The following is a 24,278-nucleotide window of genomic DNA, read 5'->3' on the forward strand; positions in this document are numbered from 1 at the left end:
ACACATGTTTAAAATCAAGCACCTAGGCATGCAGTCTTCTTCTCTAATCATTTATTGCAGAACGGGTCTCTCTCAGGAGCTCAGTGAATTCCGACATGGCAGCATTATAGAATACCACCTGTGCAACAAGTCCAGTAGTGAAAATTCCTTGTTACTAAATATTCTACATTCAACTGTTAGTGGTGTTATAATGAAGTGGAAGTGAATAGGAACCACAGCAACCAGCCGTGTATTGGTAAGCCACATAAATTGATAAAGCAGGGTCTCACATAGTGCACAGAGGTCACCAACTTTCTGGAGTCAGTCACTACAACACTCTAAACTTCATGTGGTCTTCAGATTAGCTCATGAACAGTGTTTAGAGAGCTTCATGGAATGGCTTTCCATGGCTACGCAGTTGCACTAAAGCCTTACATAACCAGGCACAATGCAATACATAAGATGCAGAAAAGCACACTGACACTGTTGCAGTATTCATGTTTTCTGGATAAGAGATGAATCGCGCCGGTGTGAAGTTATTTTTTTCACGAAATGGCCTTGGCCCCTTAGTTCCGGTGAAATGTTTCAACACACCAAGACATTTTGAACAGTTTCATGCTCCTAGCTTTGTGGGAACAGTTTAGGGACAGCCCCTTCCTGGTCTAACATGATGGAGTGCCAGTGCACAAATTGGATGGGGGAATTTGGTGTGCAAGAACTTGACTGGCCTGCCAGAGTCCTGACCAAAACCTGATTAAACACCTTTGGAATGAATTAGACTGTGAACCAGGCCTTCTCATCCAACAACATTGTCTGACCTTACAAATATATTTCTGGAAGAATGGTTTTCTTTTAAAGGTTAACTTAACTCTGCCATCACTAATGCTGAACACAAGAAGGGAGAACACAAAGGGAAAAGTGCTGTCCTCATTTCACAGGACGATGTCCTGTAAGTATGAATCACGATTATTCTGAAGAAACTATCGTGTTAAAAATTGTATATGTGAATGTGACTTTTTTTAGAATAAAGAATAAATTAAACTCTTTACATTTCATGAAATCATAATGAAAGTGTTTATTGAATTAATACATCATACATGGACAATTTAACAGTTAGTTCATATTTTATGAACACTGCCAAAAAGTTCCAAAAGAATGTGTCTTATTCAGCACTTTCACCCTGAAAAAAATAATGAAAGGTAAAATTATTCAACACATATTATCAACATTGAAACAATTCATTCTACATTGTAAATATAGTATCTACACTCTCTTCAATTCACAGAAAATTATTAACATAAAGCTCTTATATCAAACAACTCCATTAAACAACGGTACATTTTTTTGTAAAACAAATTAGATGAATTACCTTTCCAGCATCACGGCTCTTGGCTCTCAGTTTGTTGACCTGAGATTCAGCAATGTCAGCACGTTCCTGAGCTTCCTCCATCTCATGTTGGACCTTTCTCAGTCTGGACATGTGGGTGTTGGCCTGTTCCTCCTGTTCAGTGCAACAATATGTTTTATTTAAAAACATATCTGATCATATATGAGAGATATCTCAGTTATGAAGCTGTGAATTCCATATGTAAAAATCACAAAACATTTTACTCACAGCCTCCTCAGCCTGTCTCTTGTAAGCCTTGACTTTGAGCTGTAGCTTGTCCACCAGATCCTGAAGTCTGACCAAATTCTTCTTGTCCTCCTCAGTCTGCATAAACAACAAACTGTTACTGATGGCTGAAGAAGAAACAATTTAGGAACTTAAATGTAATAGATGTTTAGGTAAATGTGTAATCACCTGGTAGGTGAGCTCCTTCACTCTCCTCTCATATTTGCGGACTCCTTTAACAGCATCAGCTCCACGTCTCTGCTCAGCTTCAACTTCAGTTTCTAGTTCACGGACCTTTAATGCCATGATAAGTAATCAGCTTTTAATAAATATTAAGAGTAGAAAGAAAATGGGTGGAGATCATGTGATGGCATCAAAGTGTTTATTTAATACTTGAATAATAACTATATATGCATATATATATGCAGTACATACCCTGGACTCCAGTTTCTGGAGCTGCTTCTTGCCACCCTTCATGGCGAGGCTCTCTGCCTCATCCAGACGGTGCTGCAGGTCCTTGACTGTGACCTCCAGGTTCTTCTTCATCCTCTCCAGGTGAGCACTGGTGTCCTGCTCCTTCTTCAGCTCCTCAGCCATCATGGCAGCCTGAAAGTATGGGTGGTGTTGGCATTATTGATCAAGCATGAACAAAAATTTAAAAGAAAAGAAGGCTTGTAAAGTACTAACTTACATCAGTGATAGCCTTTTTGGCCTTCTCCTCAGCATTTCTTGCTTCCTGAACTGCATCATCCACCTCACCCTGAACCTGGACAAGGTCAGCCTCCAGCTTCTTCTTGGTGTTCAAAAGACTGGTGTTCTGAATGAAAAAGAAACCGTTTTAATGATGTGATTCTCACTCTCTGATGTCTCAAAGTTCTTGTAAAGTAATGAATACCAACCTGAGAGTGAAGCAGTCCAACACGCTCGCTAGCATCAACCAACTCCTGCTCAGCTACTTTGCGTCCTCTCTCTGTCTGCTCCAGAGCGGCTCGCAGCTCCTCAATCTCAGCCATCATCAGACCATTTCTGCGCTCCACCATGGCGACCTGCTCCTTCATGTCTTCCTGTCCTCTGATTGCGTCATCCAGGTGCAGTTGGGCATCCTGATGACAAACAAACAAAAGATATTATCATTGTTTGCTTGGAGGTTAATTAAAAAACACAAACACACACACAATCTACCAACTCACCTTGAGCTGTCCTTGGACATTCCTCAGTTGTTTCTGGGCCTCAGCAGCCTGTCTGTTGGCATGGCTCAGCTGAATCTCCATCTCATTCAGGTCTCCCTCCATCTTCTTCTTGACTCTCAGGGCATCATTCCTGCTCCTGACCTCAGCATCCAGAGTGCTCTGCATGGAGTCAATCACCCTCTGGCTGTTCCTCTTGATCTGCTCCATCTCCTCGTCCTTCTCTGCCAGCTTCCTGTCAATCTCACCTTTCACCTGGTTTAGCTCAAGCTGAATACGAAGGATCTTGGCCTCCTCGTGCTCCAGAGTTCCCTTTAAATAAATGTAACAACTGTTACTAATGAATCTCTTAATAATATGAATTGAACAGACTAGGACTAATTTTTTTTAAGGAAAATACATATTTTGTTTTGTAATATATAAATCATTACCTCAGCTTCCTCCAGAGCTGTCTGAATTTCAGACTTCTCAGTCTCAACAGTCTTCTTGGCCTTTTCCAGCTCATGGATGGTCTTTCCTGTTTCACCAATCTGTTCAGTCAGATCTGAGATCTCCTCTACAGAGCAAACACAGCCAAGAGTTTTAGTACTTGGAGCTGATATATGCAAATGTTTTGGCCACAACAAAAGCTGTATATGAATATAAACATTAGAATCATATCCATATGATCTATAGCAAGATAAGCATACGCTGCAGGTTCTTGTTCTCTCTCTTCATGGTCTCAAGATGATCCAGAGCCTCTTCATATGAGTTCTTCATCTTGAACAACTCAGTGCTGAGAGAACGAGCCTCCTTTTGGGCTCCTTCCAGCTCTGCCTGGCTCTCCTCATACTTCTGCTTCCATTCTGCCAGGACCTAGATTAATTAAAAATTAATTAATTAAATAATTAGTTGTTGTAATGGGTGTAATTTCTCCTTTGATGACAGAGGTTATGTTTAAAACTTTACCTTATCAAAGTTCCTCTGCTTCTTGTCAAGGTTGGCAGCCAGAGCATTAGCTCTCTCCACATCAATCATGAGGTCCTCCACCTCACCCTGCAGCCTCTGCTTGGTCTTCTCCAGTGAGGCACACTTGGAGTTCACAGCCTCAATGGATTCCTCAGCCTCCTGCAGGCGCTGGGCAAGCTTTTTCCTGTTGTTAAAAGAATTCTGTTTTTATTAAGGCTGAATTGGTTGGTTTTAAGTCTGAAAACCAATTTAAACAATGAAAGTATGGTGACTTACTTGGCCTCCTCCAGCTCCTCAGTGCGCTGGATAGCATCAGTCTCATATTTGGATCGCCACTGAGCCACCTCACTGTTGGCCTTGGACATTCCTCGCTGCAGCTCAGCCTTGGCCTCCTGCTCCTCCTCAAACTGCTCTCTGAGCAGATCACAGTCATGACGTGCTGACTGAACAGCATGAGCCAGGGCATTCTTGGCCTGTTGAAGTGACAGTTGATTTCAGATTTTGATATTTTATTGTTGAAATCAATTTTAAAGTCTAATGCTGAGAGGATAACAAATTTAAGAGGTAAAACCTTAGAAAGATATTAGAGGATTATCTGTCTCAGAGTTACTGAGTGTCTCTGTAACTGATTAAAACTTGTCTCTGTTTGAAGTGCTGAAATTTAACAGAAGAGAGAAAACATTTCAGACCTTCACTTCCTCCTCAACGTGTCTCTTCAGTTCCTCAATCTGCTGAGTGAAGGCCTGCTTGCCCCTTGTGAGCTGAGAAACAAGAGCTTCTTTCTCCTCAAGCTGGCGACTGAACTCACCTGTAGTTAACACACATGTATTAAGCCCAGTTTGTTTCATTTCACCCACTGATTGGTTGTAGTTTTAGGTACCTGTAAATGACAAATTTCCAGACACAGACTGTTTCTTTGTTATACATCACTTACCATTCTCTGTTTGAAGTCTCGCCTTCTGGGCATTAATGTCATTCAGCTGACGAACATTCTCATCATTTTTGGCTTTGAGTTCACTTAGTTGATCCTCAAGAGTCCTGCACATTTTCTCCAAGTTGCCCTGTCACCAAGTAATGCCATATCCATGTTAACAGTTAATGAGCTGCTTTGGCGGTCCTGAAATGTAAAAAAGAAAAAATCTGTTCTCTATAAATACTGTCCGCACCTTTGCTTTAGCAACAGCCTCCATGTTGCTGGAGAGGTCATCAATCTCCATCTTGTACTCGCTCTTCTCTTTCTCCAGCTTCTGTTTGACACGCTGGAGGTTGTCGATCTGCTCTCCGAGCTCTGCTACAGTGTCAGCCTGCTTCTTACGGAGAGCTGCTGCAGTAGCTTCATGCTGCAGAGTTGATTCCTCAAGATCACGACGCAGTTTCTGGAACTCAGCCTCTCGCTTCTTGTTCATCTCAATCTGAGCAGCTGTTGCTCCACCAGCTTCCTCGAGCCTCTCGCTGATCTCTTCAAGCTCCCTGGAGAGGTCGGCTCTCTGCTTCTCTACCTTAGCCCGAGCTGCCCTCTCAGCCTCAATCTCCTCTTCCAGCTCCTCAATACGAGCCTAGTTTGAAATTATTTGGATTTATCGATTAGAACCTGAACTAAAGTAGGTTTTTGACTTATAATGAACAATATTCTTTATGAACACTGGTCATTAGTGTTACCTGAAGTTCTTTAATCTTCTTCTGAAGTTGAGCACCAAGGGATTGTTCATCTTCAATTTTGCTGAGAAGTTGGCTGATTTCAAAGTCCTTCCTTGGTGTGGAAGAAGTATGGTTTTACGATCATAGTCCATATGATTATTGCAATGCAGTGTGTGTAAAGAAAATTATTTACAAAAAAAGCCCTACTTCTTGATTTTCTCATCAGACTGCTGCTTGTCATTCTCCAGATCCATTATGGATTCCTGGGCCAGTTTCAGATCTCCCTCCAGCTTCCTCTTGGCTCTCTCAAGGTCCATGCGGAGCTTCTTCTCTTGCTCCAGTGAACCCTCAAGCTATAAAGTCATGTCAGTTGATTCAAGTGGTTGGAAAGACAATGATTCAATACTCTTTCCATTAAAAAGCTATATGATTATAATTTTCTTACATCATCAACTTGCTGTTCCAGCTTTGTCTTGGCCTTGGTCAGAGTGTTGACTTTGTCCTCCTCTGCCTGGAGATCATCCAGTGTTTGCTGATGGGCTTCTTGTAAGGCTTTCTTCTCCTTTGTTAACTTGGCAATGGCCTCATCCTGAGATGCCATCTCCTCTGTCAGGTTTTTCACCTAAGAATTGTACAAAGGATGTATTTAAATATAACTTAACAACTATATCTCAGGAAAGAATTAATATATTTTCATTTAGAGTCATTTTTCCTCTCAGATATAGATAAATTGAACCTTGTTTTCTGTGGCATGTTTCTCCTTCTCCACTTTGGCCAAGGTGAGCTCCAAGTCATCAATGTCCTTCTTCAGCTCAGAGCATTCATCCTCCAGCTTCCTCTTCTTAGCAGTCAGCTCAGCATTGATTTCCTCTTCATCCTCCAGTCTCTCACTTGTCTCTTTGAGTTTGGCCTCGAGCTGGATCTTGCTCTTAATGAGCCCCTCACACCTTTCTTCAGCATCAGAGAGATTGTCAACTTCCTATAATACATGTTGAACACACAAGTTAGATTATTTGTGAGTCACATTGTCCTAGTGTTTTCTTGATTGTAATTTTAACTACACTTTTAGCAAATAAATAATCAGAGGATGAGACAAACAGGTGGTCCTTTTATATCTACCTTATATACATGAACTACAGGTGCAATGTATACTTTTCTCTACTACTTACTGCAGCCACTTGAAGTTGCAGGTCATTCTTCTCCTGCAGCAGGCTGACCATCTTCTCTTCCAGTTCCTTCTTCTTAGCCAGAGCAGTAGCCAGGTCTGTCTTCATCTTCTCATAGTTCTCCTTCATGTTCTGCAACTCCTTCTCAGTCTCAGCACTCTTCAGAAGAGGCTTGATCTTGAAGTACAGTTTCAGCCATGGCCAGTTCTTGACATTCATGAAAGAACGGATGTTGTACTGGATGGAGAAGATAGATTCTCTAAAAACCAAACATGAGAGTGTTACTTTTAGTGTCGTAGGATCTTAATATGAGGAAGGAAATACAAAAGAGAATACAATAGAGTTTAGTATGATAATGTTACCTCCTCTCCATCATCTTCACAAACTCTTTCCTCATGACGTATCCTCTGCAGAGAGCCTGAGTCATGGTCACCAGCTCAGCCAGTTTCTCATCTCTCATCTCCTCAAGAGTGCCCAGCAGACCAGCTTTGAAGAACACCTATTTAATCATTGAAAACATATGTATACGTGGATATTGAGAGTTTTTTTTCAAAATGTCTATTAATATAACAAAGTGTACCTTTGTGTGCCCAAACATGTACTGTGTGTGATCCACATCAATGGAGCCAAGCAGCTTCTCTGAAGCTTTCTTGTTGTCAATGAACTGTCCCTCAGGGATGACACTGGCATTCAACACTTTGTATCTTCAAGAGAGAATCAGGTTGTTACTTAGATTTTTCTTCCATCATATTCAAGTTTGTCCTTTACAACAACAATGAAACCATTTTTCCTTTCCAATATTGTAATGTGCTGTCACCTCTGCTTGAAGTCACCATAGAGGATTCTGCTGGGGAAACCCTTTCTGCAGATTCTGATGCCCTCTAGTACACCGTTACACCTCAGCTGGTGGATGACCAGGGCGTTCTCCATAAGACCTGAGAGTCAGAAATGCATAATGTTTCAAATCTTTTCTATATTCTTACTGTCATTTTTACAGTTAATATTACTGTGGGGTACCTGGGGTCTTTGTCTCATTGGGAATCAGGCAACGGACAAAGTGAGGATGAGTGCTTCTTAAGTTGGTCATCAGCTTGGCCAGATTCTCCTGTAGATCAGCATCATTAGATAATAGGTTATTACTATTTAAAAATTAGCATTTATTTATTTATTTATTTATTTATTTATTTATTTATTTATTTATTTTAATTATAAATCGATACATACTCTGAAAAGAGCAGACACAGTCTGGAAGGAACCACCCTTCTTCTTACCACCCTTCTTGCCACCACCAGCAGCCTCTGTTTTCATAAACAGTAAATTTCATTATTGGAATTTAATGAATATTTTTCACAGTATACGTATTAGCCTGCAGTATGCACATTATAGTTATTACACAGATACATACTATCTGTACTGGACACGCTAGCTTGTGAGCACTTTTGTTTCTTACCATCAGCTCCAGCATGGGCTGCATAAAGGAAGCACATTAGTTTGTTTGAAGACTTCTGGTAGAGCTGAACAACTGAGTCATTCAGTGGGTCCTTGTTCTTGTCCAGCCAGCCAGTGATATTGTAGTCCACTGTACCAGCATAGTGAACCAGGGAGAAGTGTGCCTCAGCCTTGCCCTTTGCAGGCTTTGGCTTCTCGAAGCATTTGGTCTTGCCAAGATGCTGATCGTGCAGCTTGTTCTTGAAAGTTGTGTCAGAGGCCTTGGGGAACATGCACTCCTCTTCAAGGATGGAGAAGATGCCCATTGGCTGAGAAAATGTCACATGTCATATTAAAATTTCAAGGGAGGTAACATATGCACCCATATGTAAATTTCTTCCATAGTAGCTGTTTACCTTCTCAATAAGCTCAATGCAGGCAGCCAAGTCCATACCAAAGTCAATGAACTCCCAATGAATGCCTTCTTTCTTGTACTCCTCTTGCTCCAGGACAAACATGTGATGGTTGAAAAACTGTTGCAGTTTCTCATTGGTGAAGTTGATGCAGAGTTGCTCCAAGCTGTTGAACTGTAACATTACAAACATGTTTAACTTCATGGCAATACAGTATTTAACATTTAGCAAATGTGGTGAAATGTTTCAAGTGCTCACATCAAAGATCTCAAACCCAGCGATATCCAGCACTCCAATGAAGAACTGTCTGGGCTGCTTTGTGTCCAGCATCTCATTGATACGGATAACCATCCACAAGAACATTTTCTCATAGATAGATTTGCACAGAGCCGAGACAGCATTGTTGACCTGGCAAACAAGAATTTATAATGATACAAAACCATATGAATACAGCTATAATGTTTATAAATATAATATGATTATACAAGTCTCCCTTTTTTAAATTACCTGTGGGACGGTCTGACCTTTGGTCACCATCTCATTGCCAACCTTGACTCTTGGGTAGCACAAAGCTTTCAGCATATCAGCCGAGTTCAGGCCCAGTAGGTACGCAATCTTGTCAGCCACTGTTGGATTAAAACAAATCATTATAATACCTAATAAATACAAATACTTCAAACATTTCTCCATTATAGAAATATTTCACAATACCCTCGGTGCCATCAGGTTCAGCCTGCTCTTCACGCTGCTTCTGCTTGAATTTCATGTTGCCATGATGCATCACAGCACCAGTCAGCTTGTAGATGCTTAACTTCTCTTCAGCAGTAAAGCCCAAGATGTCAATAGCAGTCTGTACGACACAAGAATGAAAGCAACAATTTATGTTATTTTTAAAAACACTTCATTTATAGTTAAGTATACAAATCCAAAGACAAATGCGATTTTACATCTGTTGCAATGAACTCCTCCACATCATTGATGCTCTTCACTGTGATTTCACCCTGACTGACCATTGGGTAGTCATAAGGGTTGGTTGTGATCAGAAGAGCCTCTGTAAAATGCAATACCGAAAATCAGTGAGGTATTTTTAGTATATTGTTTGCAATCTTTTCAAACATGAAATGGGAAGCAAAGCCTTCATCCTTTATATTCAGGAGAAAGACATGTTTGTTACTTTGAAGATTCTGCTTAAAAATTCTTCTTTAAATTAGCTTATGGTTAAGAATGGATCAGGTCAGAGTAAAACATCCCCTAGTTGTGTACCCCTGTCTGAGCCTGGGTTTGGAGAGTTTTGGTTTTCTTGTTAAAATGCAATTCTTCTATTCCATTATTGCCAAGTGTCGGCTCATAGGCAATTCTCATCATCGGTTGGGGTTTTCTCTTTAATACTACAGGGTTTATACATTACCATATAATATCTGATATTGTGCAAAAATTAAATTGTATTTTAATACTATAATTAAATAATTAATTAGTTAATATTGATTAATTATAATTAATACACTATATTTTAATAGTACAATTAATAGTCGTTATATACTGGTATACAACATTTAAAAATATTGTTGTTGTTATATGAACTGTCCATATATAGTTGAATTCAATTCAATCAAAGTTAGTTAGTGTCATAAATAATTAAAGTTGTCATACCCAGGAGCTCAGGCTTGTGGCCTGTCATCAGCTGATAGAAGATATGGTAGCTTCTCTCAGCAGACAACTGGAAGGTGACACGGGACTTCTCCAGCAGATCTAAGAACAACAAATTCAGTTGGAGAGTGTAGACATGTCATGTAGACATAAGGCATGACAGACTAACATTTCATGTCAAGCCTACCATTTTCATAGATTATCAAAAGAGTCATGGGAGTGATTTCAATTCTGTTACTTTACTTATTACATAATTTACTAATTATGTACCCAAGTCTTTTTTTTTGATGTACTGCATTGAACTAAATATATAAATATAAAATAAATTGAATTGAGTAGTTAAGAAACATTTCTAGCACAGATAAGTACAATGTAGACTGGTTCAAACTTACATGTTTCAATATCAGCTGAAGACAGCTTGCCAGTAGTACCGAAGTGAATCCTGATGAATTTACCCTAGAGTGGAAAATCTTTATTAGCATTGTCTTTTCTGAAAGCAAATAGTAAATATCTGACTTACTTTAACTCACTCTTAATTACTTACAAAACGAGAGGAGTTGTCATTCCTCACAGTCTTGGCATTACCATAGGCCTCCAACAGAGGGTTGGCAGCAACAATCTGATCCTCAAGAGAGCCCTGCAAGAATATATTGTGTTTATGTGAGCTGAAGTTTCTATTTTATTTTTCTGTTGCAAGTAGCTTGATACTAAATAAAGAATCTACCTGCATTTTGCCAGGTGTTGGCTCAGCCTTCTTACCACCAAGAGCTGCAATTGTTGCAAAGTACTGGATGACACGTTTGGTGTTGACAGTCTTTCCTGCACCAGATTCTCCGCTGGGGTTTATGGGACACATTGTTAAATTTCAGCTTCAGTATCTTAAAGTTTTGTATAGATTTTACACACAGATTTGTAATATACTCACGTAATCAGGACAGACTGGTTCTCACGATCTAAAATAAAAGCATACAAGGTTCATGAATCCTGCTTTCATCATTTCTTTAATAACTATAAGGTTAATTAATAAAGTGCTAAGAAACTATTTATTTGCAAGGATTAATGACAACTTCAATAAACTGAAATTTAAGGTAATGTCTATAATTTGTATTAAAACATATTAACAGTAATTGACATTACCAGTAAGCATGAACTGATAGGCATTGTCAGAGATGGAGAAGATGTGGGGTGGAGCCTCAATCCTCTTCTTTCCTCTGTATGCTCCTACACATGTAGCATCATATACAGGAAGCCACTTGTAGGGATTGACGACAACGCAGAACAACCCAGAGTAGGTCTGTATCATAGACAATAAATATCATTTAAACATTTACAGATCAGCATGATACTTTCATTTTACACACAGCAAACATAGGAAAGTGAAAATTTACGTAGATCATCCATGATGCATAACGCTCTTTGAGGTTAAACAGCACAGATGGCTCATTAAGGTGGGTCATCATGGCCATGTCCTCCATCTTATCAAACTTTGGAGGGTTTCTAGGGTGGATTTCATCCTCCTTTACAGTGACCGTCTGAATAGAAAATGTAAATCAGCCTCAACTTTTACAATTACACAGTGCATATTAACCACATGAATTAAGTACATAGATTATTCATCTACCTTTCCTCCCTCTGTCTCAACAGTGGCTTTACCACCCTCCTTCTTGGTAAGTTTGCCCTTGACATACATCTCATCAGGAACAGTCACAAAGAAGGCCGTCTTGGCATCAAATGGAGCAGTCTGGGCTTCAATCCTCTCCCTCTCTGGCTTGCGGAGGTAAATGGCCGCCGCGCCATACTGCTCCATCTCCGCGTCAGTGCTCATGGTGGCACTTTAATCAAGACTGAAAATATGATCGATTGAAAAATAAATCATATGTTTGTTATGCAACCCACAATTAATCTCCATTGTTTTGGTTTTATGGAATTTACCTCAGCTGATGCAAACAGAAATTCCTTGGTATCCTGTGATCCTGTGTATGTCAAGGCACTATAAAATAAGGTTAAAGGTAGATTCATGCACTTTTTCTATTGACTTGTAGATTTTGTAAAAGACTTTAAGAATATATTTAAAAACAAAATGTTCACAAAAATGTATCAGTGTGTAAAATAATTTAAGTAACTGATTACTAAAACAAATAATCTATTAACTCACAGCAGAGACATGGCAGAGGAAAATGTTGACTCTACTCACCTGCCTTAGAAGCCTTTCAGTTAGAGCAAACACTCAGAGCTCCTGCTTTTATACACATCGGATCTGCTTCCTCAGCATTTGCAGCTCACTAAGTTTGGTCAGGATTCTCTGACACCTTGCTGATAGATATGGTCAAAAATAAGCTAATGCGTCATTTTCTACACATCAAATTACCATTTTACAGAGGATTTTAATAATAATACGTACAATAATAAATGTATATACATTTAATTTCTTTATTTTATTAAAGAGCAAATTATATGCAATAATAATGGCAGATTAATTACATTATACTTAAATGGCATCAACTCAAATCTTTCTTTTATTAAAACTATTTTTACAATCAATATAATTATGGTTCTTATTTTTAAAAAAACAGTATTAAATGTCATTTGGTTCATATTTCACTGAAAGTATATAAACTGCATTTTTAGGAGATCAGTAATGCCCACAAAATGTCTAAAGCAAATTATAATACTGTATTGCATGGTTTGTAGATTATTTATTCAAATAAATGTTGAAGGGAAACAGATATTAAGTTCACATAGCTTATACTAAGCACATGCGTGTCCTGTTAATGTAATATCACAGCCAGTAATGGATTTAAATTTGGAGAAGTCTTGAAATGTCACTGGTGTTCTGTTACAGAGCATAGAAATCTCAGACATCGGAAATAAAATTCATGGTAAGACTTTCTGTTTATGCCAGACAGGTGTTGTATATCTCCTAGGAAATACATAGGTTTTAATTTTTGATGTATTGAGTGAGTGCTAAATGATTTACAGAAGAGAAACCCTGTGGTTAACTTTCATTTCCAAGTTTTGCATGGAGTTGGCTTAATATTTGCCATCTTACCAGCAGCTTGCCAGCTTATTTGAAAATAAATCCAGCAAAGGGAAGCGATTTGTGTTTGGCACAAGAGAAAGATGTATTTATAGGACACATTTAGAAATGATATTAACACCATAACCCAACATAAGCTTAATCTTAATTTATGTACTTTCTTTCTCTCTTTTTATTGTTTAATATTCATATTTAATTTGCTAAAAAGTATGGATTTATAGATAAGGGATAAAGTACAAGAGGTTGTGCATTTTAACTATAACTCTTGGAATCAGGCAGCAGAGCAAAAAAAAAGAAAAAAAGAAATTGCAGAGTAGACACATGTGATTAAGGAGGAGCTATAACCAAAACAGGAAAACAACTGACTTCATCTGCTTCCTTTTAGCCCTGGCATTACAGAAGAGCATGACTCCCTTCCGAACCATTGTATAAATGACCACTTTGCTATCACTTGCTACCCATACAGGCACTAATATTTATGTAATATATATTTGATTGAACCCCGACCACCCCAAATAAAAAAAAATTGTAGGCAGACTTTGTCAGATACTGACCATCAAAAATCATCATGGTTAGATTTATAAATGAATTTAAATACAGTAAATACAATACAGAGATAGAGTTAAAATAATTATTGTGAGTTTGAGAAGGGAGAGGAATAGCAAGGAGTGAAGTCAAGGTTTTGCTGAACCATCTTAACTCCTTCCCTACTCTTTCTTCTTTGCTTCCATGATAATTCTTAAATTTGCTGGTCATAATGTAATGCTATATGGTTCTTTTACAACAAAAGACAAAAGATTGTAGGTTTTCTTTTCTTATCAAAGAACAGTAAGTACAGATGATGTAGTTCCTGTATGTTATGCAACCCTTCATAGAATCATAATCAGCAGGATTAAACAACAAACATCCATGAGTGCATCAGGAAGATGGCCACAACTAATAGTGTACTTAGTGAATACGTCAGGCAGTTGAAACCCAAAAAAGAAGAGGAACAAGAACAGGAACCACCATGGAAGGATGGCGCCTGCCTTCTACCTTTGTTAGAAGAATTGGCTGATATCAAGAAATCCTACCAATGGCTGTACATAACTGGACTGAAATATAGCACAGAGGCACTAATCATAGCAGCACAGGAACAAGCTCCTGGCACAAGAGTCATAGAGACCACACTAAAGGGTGGATCAGAACCCCAGTCAAACTGAATCGCTGGTCGCCTGTCATCCCAGATAGCTGCAGTAAATGTTTAGACGAGAAGGGCACTCTTTTTCACTGTGTATGGAGCTGTCCAAAATTACAGCAGTACTGGAAATCAATCACGCAAACTTTATCTAAGATTGTTGGAGTAAATATACCTGTTGAAGCAAAAATGTGTGTGTTGGGTATATACCCAAAGAATTGTGACTTTAGAAAATGATACTTGGTGCTGAGTTTTTTGTTTTGTATTTTTGTTTTGTTTTTTGTTTTTGGGGGGGGGGGGGGTTGTGTGTGTGTAGGGGGGGGGGGTTGTTTTGTTGTTTTTTTTGTTTGTTTGTTTTGTTTTTTGTCTGTTTCTTTGTTTTTGTTGTTTTTATTTTTCGTTCGCATCTTGCTTTGTTTGTACCCAATGGATTCACTTTGCCAAATGGATCATCATGGCCTTGCCGTATTGGTCCATTTGATCGACCTTTGTTGTTATTATTTATTTTATTTTATTTTCAGTTGTTACAGACGGGACAGACATGACTGAGGGATAGGAAAGGGAGAAAGAAAGATGAAGGAAAAGAAAAACAAAAGGGAAGAGGGACAGTGAGAGAAGGCACTTAAAAAGAGAAAGAAGAGAAAAAAAAGAAAAATAAAATCTCCTGGATCACCTGTTGAGAGAAAAAGAAGAGAAAACAAGCAAAAAAACAACAACAACAGAGCAACATACTAAAAACAAAACCATCACATTAATCTAGCTAAGTGTAAACAGCAGTAAATACGAAATGTTGAATGTTGTTGTGTAGCAAGCAGGACCGACAGCGCACATTGTGCATGGAAATAGCAGCCAATAAAGGTGTAGTTTATGTCTATGAACAGTGGACACCCGTGTGCACCTATTACAAGGTTTCCCCATGTAATAGCCCTGTCCCACAAGGCATGAAGCAGGCATGGAGGAGATCCAGGCCCCAGACATCCAGAGGCCCCAGAGTGCGAGAGCCCAAGGAGGACCACCGGAGGGGCAGCTAAACATTTTCTAACCCCATATCGTCTACCACTGATAGTGGTCTACAGTCCAGAGTAATCCATTTTGTGAGAGAATTTGTAAGATGGTCCGATGTTGACTTACTAATTTTGGTCCTGAAGTCAGTCATTTCATCAAGTTTGGTCTGCCAATATGGAACGCCAGGACTGCCATAATGAATTAATTAAATACACCATTAAATAATTAATTAAATGTGGCAATAATTAATTAAAATTGGAATTAATTAATTAAATAAATAGTTATGACACATGTAATTAATTAATTATTGACACATTTAATTAATTATTTATGTATTTCACATTTTAATTAATTATTGACACATTTAATTAATTAATTATTGACACATTTAATTAATTATTTATGTATTTCACATTTTAATTAATTATTGCCACATTTAATTAATTAATTATTGCCACATTTAATTAATTATTTAATGGTGCATTTAATTAATTCATTATGGCAGTCCTGGCGTTCCATATGCCAACACCTTTTGTTGGAACTCGAATTGCTAGTGCTAACAGCTCCAACAGTTTCTATGCTTGCTGCAACATGTTTTGCATTTAGATGGTACCGTAAGGTGCTACAGTGCTCAAAACTATGCACATTCGAATGCAAAGTGTGATTAAATGTGTTAATATTTTTTTACGCATTTTCAAATAAATTAAGTGCAATTAACGCATTATATGTCCACCCCTACACACCAAAAAAATTCTAATTGGTGGTTTGACTCCTCACCAGAGTGGGTAAGAGAACAGGGCACTGTTGAAATGTTACTATGCAAGTAACCCCAGAGGAAGGGGTTGCTAGAGATCGACAAGGTAATACCACACAACTGCTACGGCAAGGGGCAGCCAGGTCATGAGGGAGATATCATCACCCCCTAAGTATGGTGGAAGAAGGAATGTTGAGTGCAAGAGCAGCCTCTGTTGCCGGTTACCAAGACTACGTGAGGTACCCTCTGAAGGTTTAAGATGTGAATGCAGCACTACGTACAATCCCTACTGTGACCATCATTGAAACCAACCCTCTGATCTACACCACAGCAGCAGCAATCAGATGCTTGACTACAAGATGAGTATGAACAGTATTAACAGTACTAACCCTAACCCATCCACAGGGTTGAGAGGAGAATTATACAATGTTACAGCCCCTGGCTTTAAAGAAGAAGTGAGGCAGACCAATTAGCAACTGATTGGTCACACCTGCACCTTTAAAAGGCTGAGGAACAGTGTGCAGTTGCCCCGTATTGCTTTTGTCTTTGAGTTTTCTTTGTGGAAGCCTGACTCAATTGTGAGATTTACTTATATAATGTTAGTTTTACTGAAGCCTGAAAGGTTAATTTTGATTTCTACTGTTTGAAACCTGAAGTGAAAGCCGTTTGGGTTTTGCTCCTCCCCTGTGTTTTGTTTTATTTGTTTTTCTGTTAGTCAGTTTAGTTAGAAAGTCTTTCTAACTATTATTATTATTCTATTATTTTCTTTTAAGTAGTTAGACACACACGCTTTACTAGAAAAGTGGTTTGGTATTGGTTGTTTGTTGGTTTGGTAATATAACAGCCTTTTAATCTTACCATCATGACACTATCTTTTATGTTACCTTCTCTGACCTCTAGGACTCCTAACATAAGTGGGGGCTCGTCCAGGAGACACAAACAGGGTCCCTGTGTCTGGAGCTGAAAATGTTTTTGGCTTAGGGTAGTCTTTTCATTAGTGTTCAAGTGCTATGTTGGCTATATTTTGTTTGGCATGCTTTTTAGCAGCTCCGTCTTTTGAACATCTTAATAATTGCCACGAGTGGGATTTGCTGCACATTGTGGACCACTTTAAGTTGCAGGTCCCAACACCAGTCCTTAAAAGTGATTTAAAAGCTCTAGTAGTAGCCAAGTTGATGGAAGCTGGTTTGATTCAAGCACCTGATCTGCCTGAGGATTCTATTGTGCCAAGCCAAGCTGCCTTGTTTCAAGAGGACCATAAAGATGGTCACAGTGTGGATGGTGAGGTGGATGAGTGGGGGAAGACAGCTTGTACACTCCCTAGCTATGATCCACTGTCTTCTAGGACTTCAAAAGGCCAAGATGGAGCTTGGCTAAAAGTGTTGTTATGTCTCCATTTGGAGGCTGAAGAAAATGGCCAGGCCAGGCGAGCTCAGCTGGAGCTTGAAATTAGGTGGCTGGAGATAGAGGCAGACAAAGCAGTAAAGCTGCGCAAGCTTGAGATGGAGTCCCAGCCTCTGCTGACTCTGTGGGTTCTACCCCCATGTCTGCTACAGCATTTGATGTCAGCAGCCTAGTGCCAGCTTTTAGAGAAGCTGAAGTTGACTCATATTTTGCAGCATTTGAATGCATTGCTGGTGCTTTGCAGTGGCCTAGTGATATTTGGCTCCTTTTGTTCAGTGCAAACTTTCTGGTAAAGCTCAAATGGTGGTGGCCATTCTTCCTTTAAAAGACAGTCTAAATTATCAGTGTTAAAGCAGATGTCTTGCAGGCTTATGAGTTGGTCCCTGAAGCTTATAGACAGAAGTTTCGACAACAGAGGAAACCTTGTGATCAAACTTATTTGGGATTTGCCAGAGAGAAGGGAATCATCTTTGATAAGTGGTGTCTTGCATCAAAAGCCAATGATTATGACTCCCTATGTGAATTAATGCTTCTGGAAGACTTTGAAAACTGCATCCCTGAGCATGTTGTTTTGTATTTGAATAAACAGAAGGTGGCCAAGCTTGAAAAACACAGTCAAATTTCTAACAGAGTCCCGCAATGAGGTCCTTGGTTGTGGTGATAAGATTCCTGACCCTTGTTTTGAACCTTTCATTTTTGATGGATTGGTGTCACTGACATCTGATCCCCCTGATCGGAAACCAGTAAGTATTTTGGGACACTGGAGGATCCCATATTGTCATTCTCTCTAGCGTCATACCTTTTTCAGCAGAGAGTACCTGTGGTTTCAACTCTGTTCTGCATGGGATAGAGCTGGGCTACGTTCCCAGGCCAGTTCACAAAGTCTATATAAAATCAGACATAGTTACAGGATTTTTCCCTGTTGCCATTTTCCCTGCCTTACCAATAGATGGTGTGGCCATGTTAATGGGGAATGACATTGCTGGAAGTTTAGTACTTTCATGTCTGGAGGTTTTAGACAATCTCCTAAATCAGAAGACCACAGACTTCTTCAGACTTCCTTCCAGATTTCCTAATTTTCAGAGGAGGGTAAACTTTAAACTGAGGAATACAATGTTTTGTTGCTTCTAGATAAGGTAGAGCCAGAGGAGCCTCAGGGGCCTTGAAGAACACATCGCTCCCCTTGACCAGAAAACACTTGTTCTCAGCCCTACAAGCTGACGAAACATTACAAAGCTGTTTCAATCGTGTGGTAAGTGCTGATTAACCCAATAAAGACCAACAAGCCTATATTATAAAACAAGATGTTTTAATGCATGAGTGGTCTCCATCAGTTGCAGAAAGTGCAGTTAAACAGATTGTTATGCCAACCATATATAGACATAAAGTCTTGTCCCTGGCTCATGCCAGTGGTCTGGAAGTGTGTCACAAAAACGTACTGGGTTTGATTAAAGCATTTTTTTTTAGCCTGGTATGAAGCATGATGTTTCAAAGTTTTGTCAATTTGGTTTACCATACTGCTGGTAAACCAAATCAGGGGATACACTTAGCTCCATTATGTCCTATTCCTGTAGTGGATCAGCCATTTGAACATGACCATGTCATAGTAGACTGTGTTGGACCACTCCATGCCCTCCTGGGTTTTAATTGCACCTTAGAACACACATGCATCAACACTACAATGAGCGGGTGGAGGGAGGTTTGGAGTCTTCTCCCACCCCCGTTCTCTGCGGCCTGCTGGAGCGGGAGGGCTAGGAGGAGTTGGCCGTCCGACTGCGGTCTGGGGTGTGGGGCCTCCCTGCTGCTACGGAGTCGGGGTGGTCTGCCTCTCCCCACCGCAGGGAAAAGGGTAACACCACCTGGGTCTGGGTGCAGTTCCCCCCTCCAGGGGCAAGGGTACCTAGACCCGGTTTGTAGAGTACGCTTGGGGAGTGTGATCGTGTGTACAGCGTCTCTTTATGTCTGTCTCCACGTTGGTTGAGTGTGGAGTGAGTGCATATGAGAGCATGGGGGGGGGGGGATGGATGTTTGTGTCTGTGTGTGCCTGTATGTCTGTGTCTATATGTCAGGCTGGGTATCAGACGCCACCTCTCTGGGGACACCTTAGGCCCTCCAAGGTTTGGAGGCCTATCTCCACCCACCACCACTTCCCCCGCCGGTGGCGGACTCCCTCAGGTGTCGGTGCGTTGGTGGTTCTTTGTGTCTGGGGGTGAGCGTCCAGGTACACACCGGCTCACTCCTTGGCGGCCGCTTATCGGGGCCTGGAGCCTGGGGCTCGCTTGGGCCCCTTCGGAGGTGGGGTGCCCCCGGCCTCTCGGCCTGGGGCTTGGTCACTCAGGCACAGCTGGGGGCCGGCGGAGCTCATGGGCGCGTCACTGCAACTCCCCCTGGCTTCTGCTCCGCGGCTGCTGAGTGAACCCTCATCTGGGACTCTCCTCAGCTCTTACTGGAACAGTGGCGTGGCTGCCCCTCTGTTGGTCTTCCATGGTCTCTTGTGTTCTGGGGGCCTCTGGATGTCTGGAGTTTTGATCTCCTCCATACCTGCTTCACACCCCGGAGGACGGGGCTGTGGCCCCCCCACACTCCCTAGCAGATCGTTACATGGAGAAACCTTTGGAATACAAGCGCGCTGATCCACACAGGTATGCACACGGGTGTTCACTGCTCGTAGACCCAAATTACACCTTTCTTGGCTGCTACCTCGAAGCACATCTGTCCTGCGTGCTGCACAACAACATTGAATATTTAGTATTTACTGCTGTTTACACTTAGCTAGATTAATGCGATGGTGTTGTGTTTAGTATGATGCTTTGTTTTTTTTTGCTTGTTTTCTATTCTTCTCTCAACAGGTGATCCAGGAGATTTTTATTTTTTTTCTCCCCCCCTTTCTCACTGTCCCTCTCCCCTTCTGTTTTTCCTTTCCTTCCTCTTTCTTTCTCCCTTTCCTATCCCTCACTCATGTCTGTCCCGTCTGTAACATCTGAAAATAAAATATAATAAATAATAAAAACAAAGATCGACCAAATGGACCAATACGGCAATGCCACAATGATCCATTTGGCAAAGTAAATCCATTGGGTATTCTTGTTGGTCTTCAGACAACAATTCTGATGGCTAAAGAACCAAATGGGACAGGCAAAAAAAAAAAAAAAAAAAGACTGTGTTGGACCACTACTGAGAGCAAAGTCTGGAAATCAATATCTGCTTACCATCATGTGTGCTGCTCTACGTTTCCCTGAGGCACTCTGCAGTCTATTTAGACTTACAGGCCAGTGGACACTCTTTCAAATGCAGCAGTTAACTCAGATGACAAATCTGTGAAGGTAAAAAGATATCTAGGAAAGAGGGTATTGGATTTTTTTAGCCAGATTGTTTAAGAGTGTTGATGGAGAAGTATAGAGAATGTCAGAAAGGGCTGGACTGTGTCTGGAGTAAGCATATTATAGAATGCCAAGAGAGTAGGATCCTTGTTTGCAAAGGTGATGGACAGGCTGACAGATTAAGTCAGGCAGAAGTCTCCATAGACCAGGGGTCGGCAACCTGCGGCTCCTTATAGTGCGGCTCCGTGTGGTTTGGGAAAATAAATTAGAAGTATTTAGCTGAAGTGTATTTTATTTATGTTAGTTCTTTTTTAACTTGTAGTTCTAAATTGGAAGATTATTGTGATATTGAAATATAAAAATACAATTATATTCTTTTATTTTTTCATCGCTCAAAATAATTGTCACACTCGCAGAAGCCGGTGTACCCGCCAAAACGCCATGCATTTATCGAGACTTTCAACCCCAGGTAGGCCAATTATGGCCCTTCGGATCCATGTTATGTCAGCAGCTGTTCTCTACCATGAACTATGTTAAAAACAAACACTGCTCACGCCTCACAGATGAAAGCTTACTGTCCTGCGTAAAGATGAAAGTGACTACAGCCCCGATTTGCAGAGGCTGTGCGCAGAGGTTCAGGAGCAGAAGTTCCATTGTAAAGATACCACGGCAGACCTGACGATGTTTGCGTGAAGATGCTTTTCAGCATCTCTTTATTGACCACTTTTCACACACGGTTGCTGTATGCATACAGCCGGCTGTAGCTTTTCAGCTCACAGCCCGACACACACCAACACAACAGCATAGATAGCACAGACGTTAAGGCGGCGAGGCGTGATTGCGGGTGCTGCTCAGGTGTGTCCCCTCCCCTGCAGCGGCATTGCAGACCGCACCCGACCACACACATTAACCTGGTAAAATACATATTTAGGCAGAATTTTGCAAATATCTATTTTTCATCTTTTAGCAGCATAGTGCTTTTTTTCCCAATTATTTTTTAAAAGTCAGGTCAAGGCTCCAAAAGGCCAAAGGCGATATAAGGGTGGCGGCTCACAACAGTTTTTGTTTGCTACATGGATCATTTTAGTTCAGCGTCTTTCCTTTTGTTATATTTCTTTAAGAGTTCAAAATGTGTTACAGTTTTTCTCAGTCGCTTTGGTGCATTTCTCACAACAGAATTAAACATTGCACAACAGTTAGTTCAACCACCACAACATGTAGTCGTTTTGGCACAACCCTGTGGCGGTTTCACATTCACTGCGTCCAAAGGCAAATGCCTTTGGACATGAAGCAGTTGAGTGAGTACAAATATCTAAAGAATGGTCACGTTTGACTTCCTATTCATCACTATCTCCTTTCTTTCATCATGAATGTCACAATTATTCATACTTGTACCGGCTGAATAGTCATTGTCCTTACAACTAATAGTCTTCATTGCATTGCTTGTGTCAGTGCACTCAAAATTGCTGAACAGCTTGTCAAACGATTCATACACCCATTTTGAAAACCCTATTTTGGAGGAGTTCCCATGAAAATCTCCATAAACTACATGTCTCAGGTGAACCTTATCTCACACTAATGAAAATTGGTGTGTGTCACTCCTACTTGCAACCAATGAAAAGCCTCTCCTACCCAGTCACAGGTGAACCGCGGCACAGCATCCCCCACTCCACAAGTACATATATACTGTAATGTAAACCAACAGACAGGATTGGCATGAGGTGCATACTGAATCTACAAAACAGCAGAACATGGAACGTCAGCCTCGTGGAAGAGGAGTGAGGATCGGTGGAGGACGAGGACAAAACCGGGTGAGAAGAGGCCAACCACATAGACACGTTCCTGACGAAATCAGGGCAACACTTGTGGATCATGTGATAAACCATGGCCTCACAATGGCCGAGGCTGGTCGAAGGGTGCAGCCAAATGTTGGGAGAACTACTGTAAGTTCTATCATCCAGACATTTCGTCGGGAAAACAGGTGAGCACACCGTAATCTAGTTACAGTATGCAGCACAAACTAATTTGCTCTGCACTTTCATAGTCATACAGGAGACTTGCATTAGGACATGACCTTACAGATCCTTACACATAGACGTACTGTAACTGAAGCGCAGACTTGGCCCAGGTGTGGCATAGTGTGCTGTGGTACAATACAGTAATGCTGTAAAGAAAGGAGTTTTGAATGATAGTCCTGTGACAATCACTGTAAGCATGTTTGCGCTTACATGTGTGTGTTTTCCCATCTGCATCTCAAAAAGGACTGCCAGACAACCTAGAGGAGGTGGAAGAGGTCCACTTATGACTCCGCAGCAAGAGGAAAGAATTTGTGCAATGGTGGCTGCAAACAACGCTTTGAGACTGAGAGAAATACAAAGAACTGTCGTAAACGATGACACCATCTTCGGAAATATTCAGTCAATATCAATTTCCACCATAGACAGAGTCCTCAGACGGAATGAAATGTCCATGAAGCAATTGTACAGAGTGCCATTTGAACGGAACAGTGATCGAGTGAAGGAGCTCCGTCACCAGTATGTACAGGTAACACATGTTCGCATATGTACCTCTGTTCACTGTAACAGTTTAGGCCATGTACTCAACCTACATTTATGCATGTTACTGTAATCCTATGTACAATTCCAACTGTACAATCTGTTCTGCCAAATGCACCATTACAGACCTGTCTGATTCTCATCCTTTGTAAAGCATATCCTGGAGTTGGAGGCCAGGGAACCCCTGCACATGTTTGTATATCTTGACGAAGCGGGATTCAATCTCGCAAAAGGCAGACGGCGTGGACGAAATCACATTGGAGAAAGAGCCACCATTGATGTCCCAGGCCAACGAGGAGGGAATATTACAATGTGTGCCGCAATCTCAGAGAATGGTGTTCACACCCATATTCCTCGTATTGGTGCATACAATTCACAACACCTGTTGGCTTTTCTGGATGCTCTTCATAGGGACCTGATCCCACAAAATGGAAGGGATGATCCTGGTGACAATCGGACAATGTATGTAGTGGTTTGGGATAATGTAAGCTTCCATCACTCTGCTGTAGTCAGGCAGTGGTTTGCAGCACACGACAGGATGCTTATGGAGTTTCTTCCTCCTTACAGTCCATTCCTGAATCCAATTGAGGAGTTTTTCTCTTCCTGGAGGTGGAAGGTATATGACAGGCATCCACATACCCAAATGACCCTGCTAGCAGCTATGGATGCAGCTTGTGATGACATCACAGCAGAGTCCTGCAGAGGGTGGATTCGACACTCCAGAAGATACTTTCCCCGATGCATCGATAGAGCTGACATACGCTGTGATGTTGATGCAAATATGTGGGCAGACAGACGGGAGCGTCTAGATATCAATGATTGATATGCAGCAGTGTCTGTTTTTCAGTTTGTTTTTTTTGAGTCGTAACTACTGCAGTGAGGTTTACTGTCTAGGTGAGTTTGTTTGCTGTAAAATGTTTGATTTACTGTATTTCCCCAGTTTGCACAATGCTGTGAACAGTTTCAATTAAATATTATCAAGAGTGCATATGGAGTGTCTTGATTGTC

General features: G+C 40.7%; 1 protein-coding gene and 1 pseudogene across 2 annotated transcripts; both read right to left on the reverse strand.

The window, feature by feature from the left end:
• Positions 1-1,031: 1,031 nt before the first annotated feature.
• Positions 1,032-2,684, reverse strand: LOC147332794 (myosin-8-like). Its single transcript, XM_086289534.1, has 7 exons — positions 2,491-2,684; positions 2,283-2,408; positions 2,027-2,197; positions 1,781-1,885; positions 1,595-1,690; positions 1,349-1,480; positions 1,032-1,159 (listed from the first exon to the last, which is right to left on the reverse strand). Exons 1-7 carry the CDS (start codon positions 2,647-2,649, stop codon positions 1,142-1,144), a joined length of 807 nt encoding a protein of 268 aa, XP_086145660.1. The 5' UTR covers positions 2,650-2,684; the 3' UTR covers positions 1,032-1,141.
• Positions 2,685-5,567: 2,883 nt separating this feature from the next.
• On the reverse strand, positions 5,568-12,226 carry LOC147332795 (myosin heavy chain, fast skeletal muscle-like; annotated as a pseudogene). The gene is made up of 24 exons (XR_015128841.1): positions 12,213-12,226; positions 11,951-12,008; positions 11,640-11,862; positions 11,407-11,550; positions 11,156-11,312; positions 10,944-10,971; positions 10,563-10,854; positions 10,411-10,474; positions 10,022-10,120; positions 9,319-9,422; positions 9,083-9,221; positions 8,879-8,997; positions 8,630-8,779; positions 8,375-8,545; positions 7,981-8,287; positions 7,755-7,828; positions 7,548-7,635; positions 7,348-7,465; positions 7,111-7,234; positions 6,893-7,029; positions 6,534-6,789; positions 6,101-6,343; positions 5,810-5,986; positions 5,568-5,717 (listed from the first exon to the last, which is right to left on the reverse strand). The product of XR_015128841.1 is annotated as a myosin heavy chain, fast skeletal muscle-like (transcript).
• Positions 12,227-24,278: the final 12,052 nt, after the last annotated feature.

The sequence above is a fragment of the Aulonocara sp. 'chitande type north' Nkhata Bay genome, linkage group LG4, assembly GCF_057382095.1.
Source record: "Aulonocara sp. 'chitande type north' Nkhata Bay isolate Kocher_YH1m ecotype deep benthic linkage group LG4, A_spYH_male_GT1.1, whole genome shotgun sequence".
Classification (NCBI taxonomy): domain Eukaryota; kingdom Metazoa; phylum Chordata; class Actinopteri; order Cichliformes; family Cichlidae; genus Aulonocara; species Aulonocara sp. 'chitande type north' Nkhata Bay.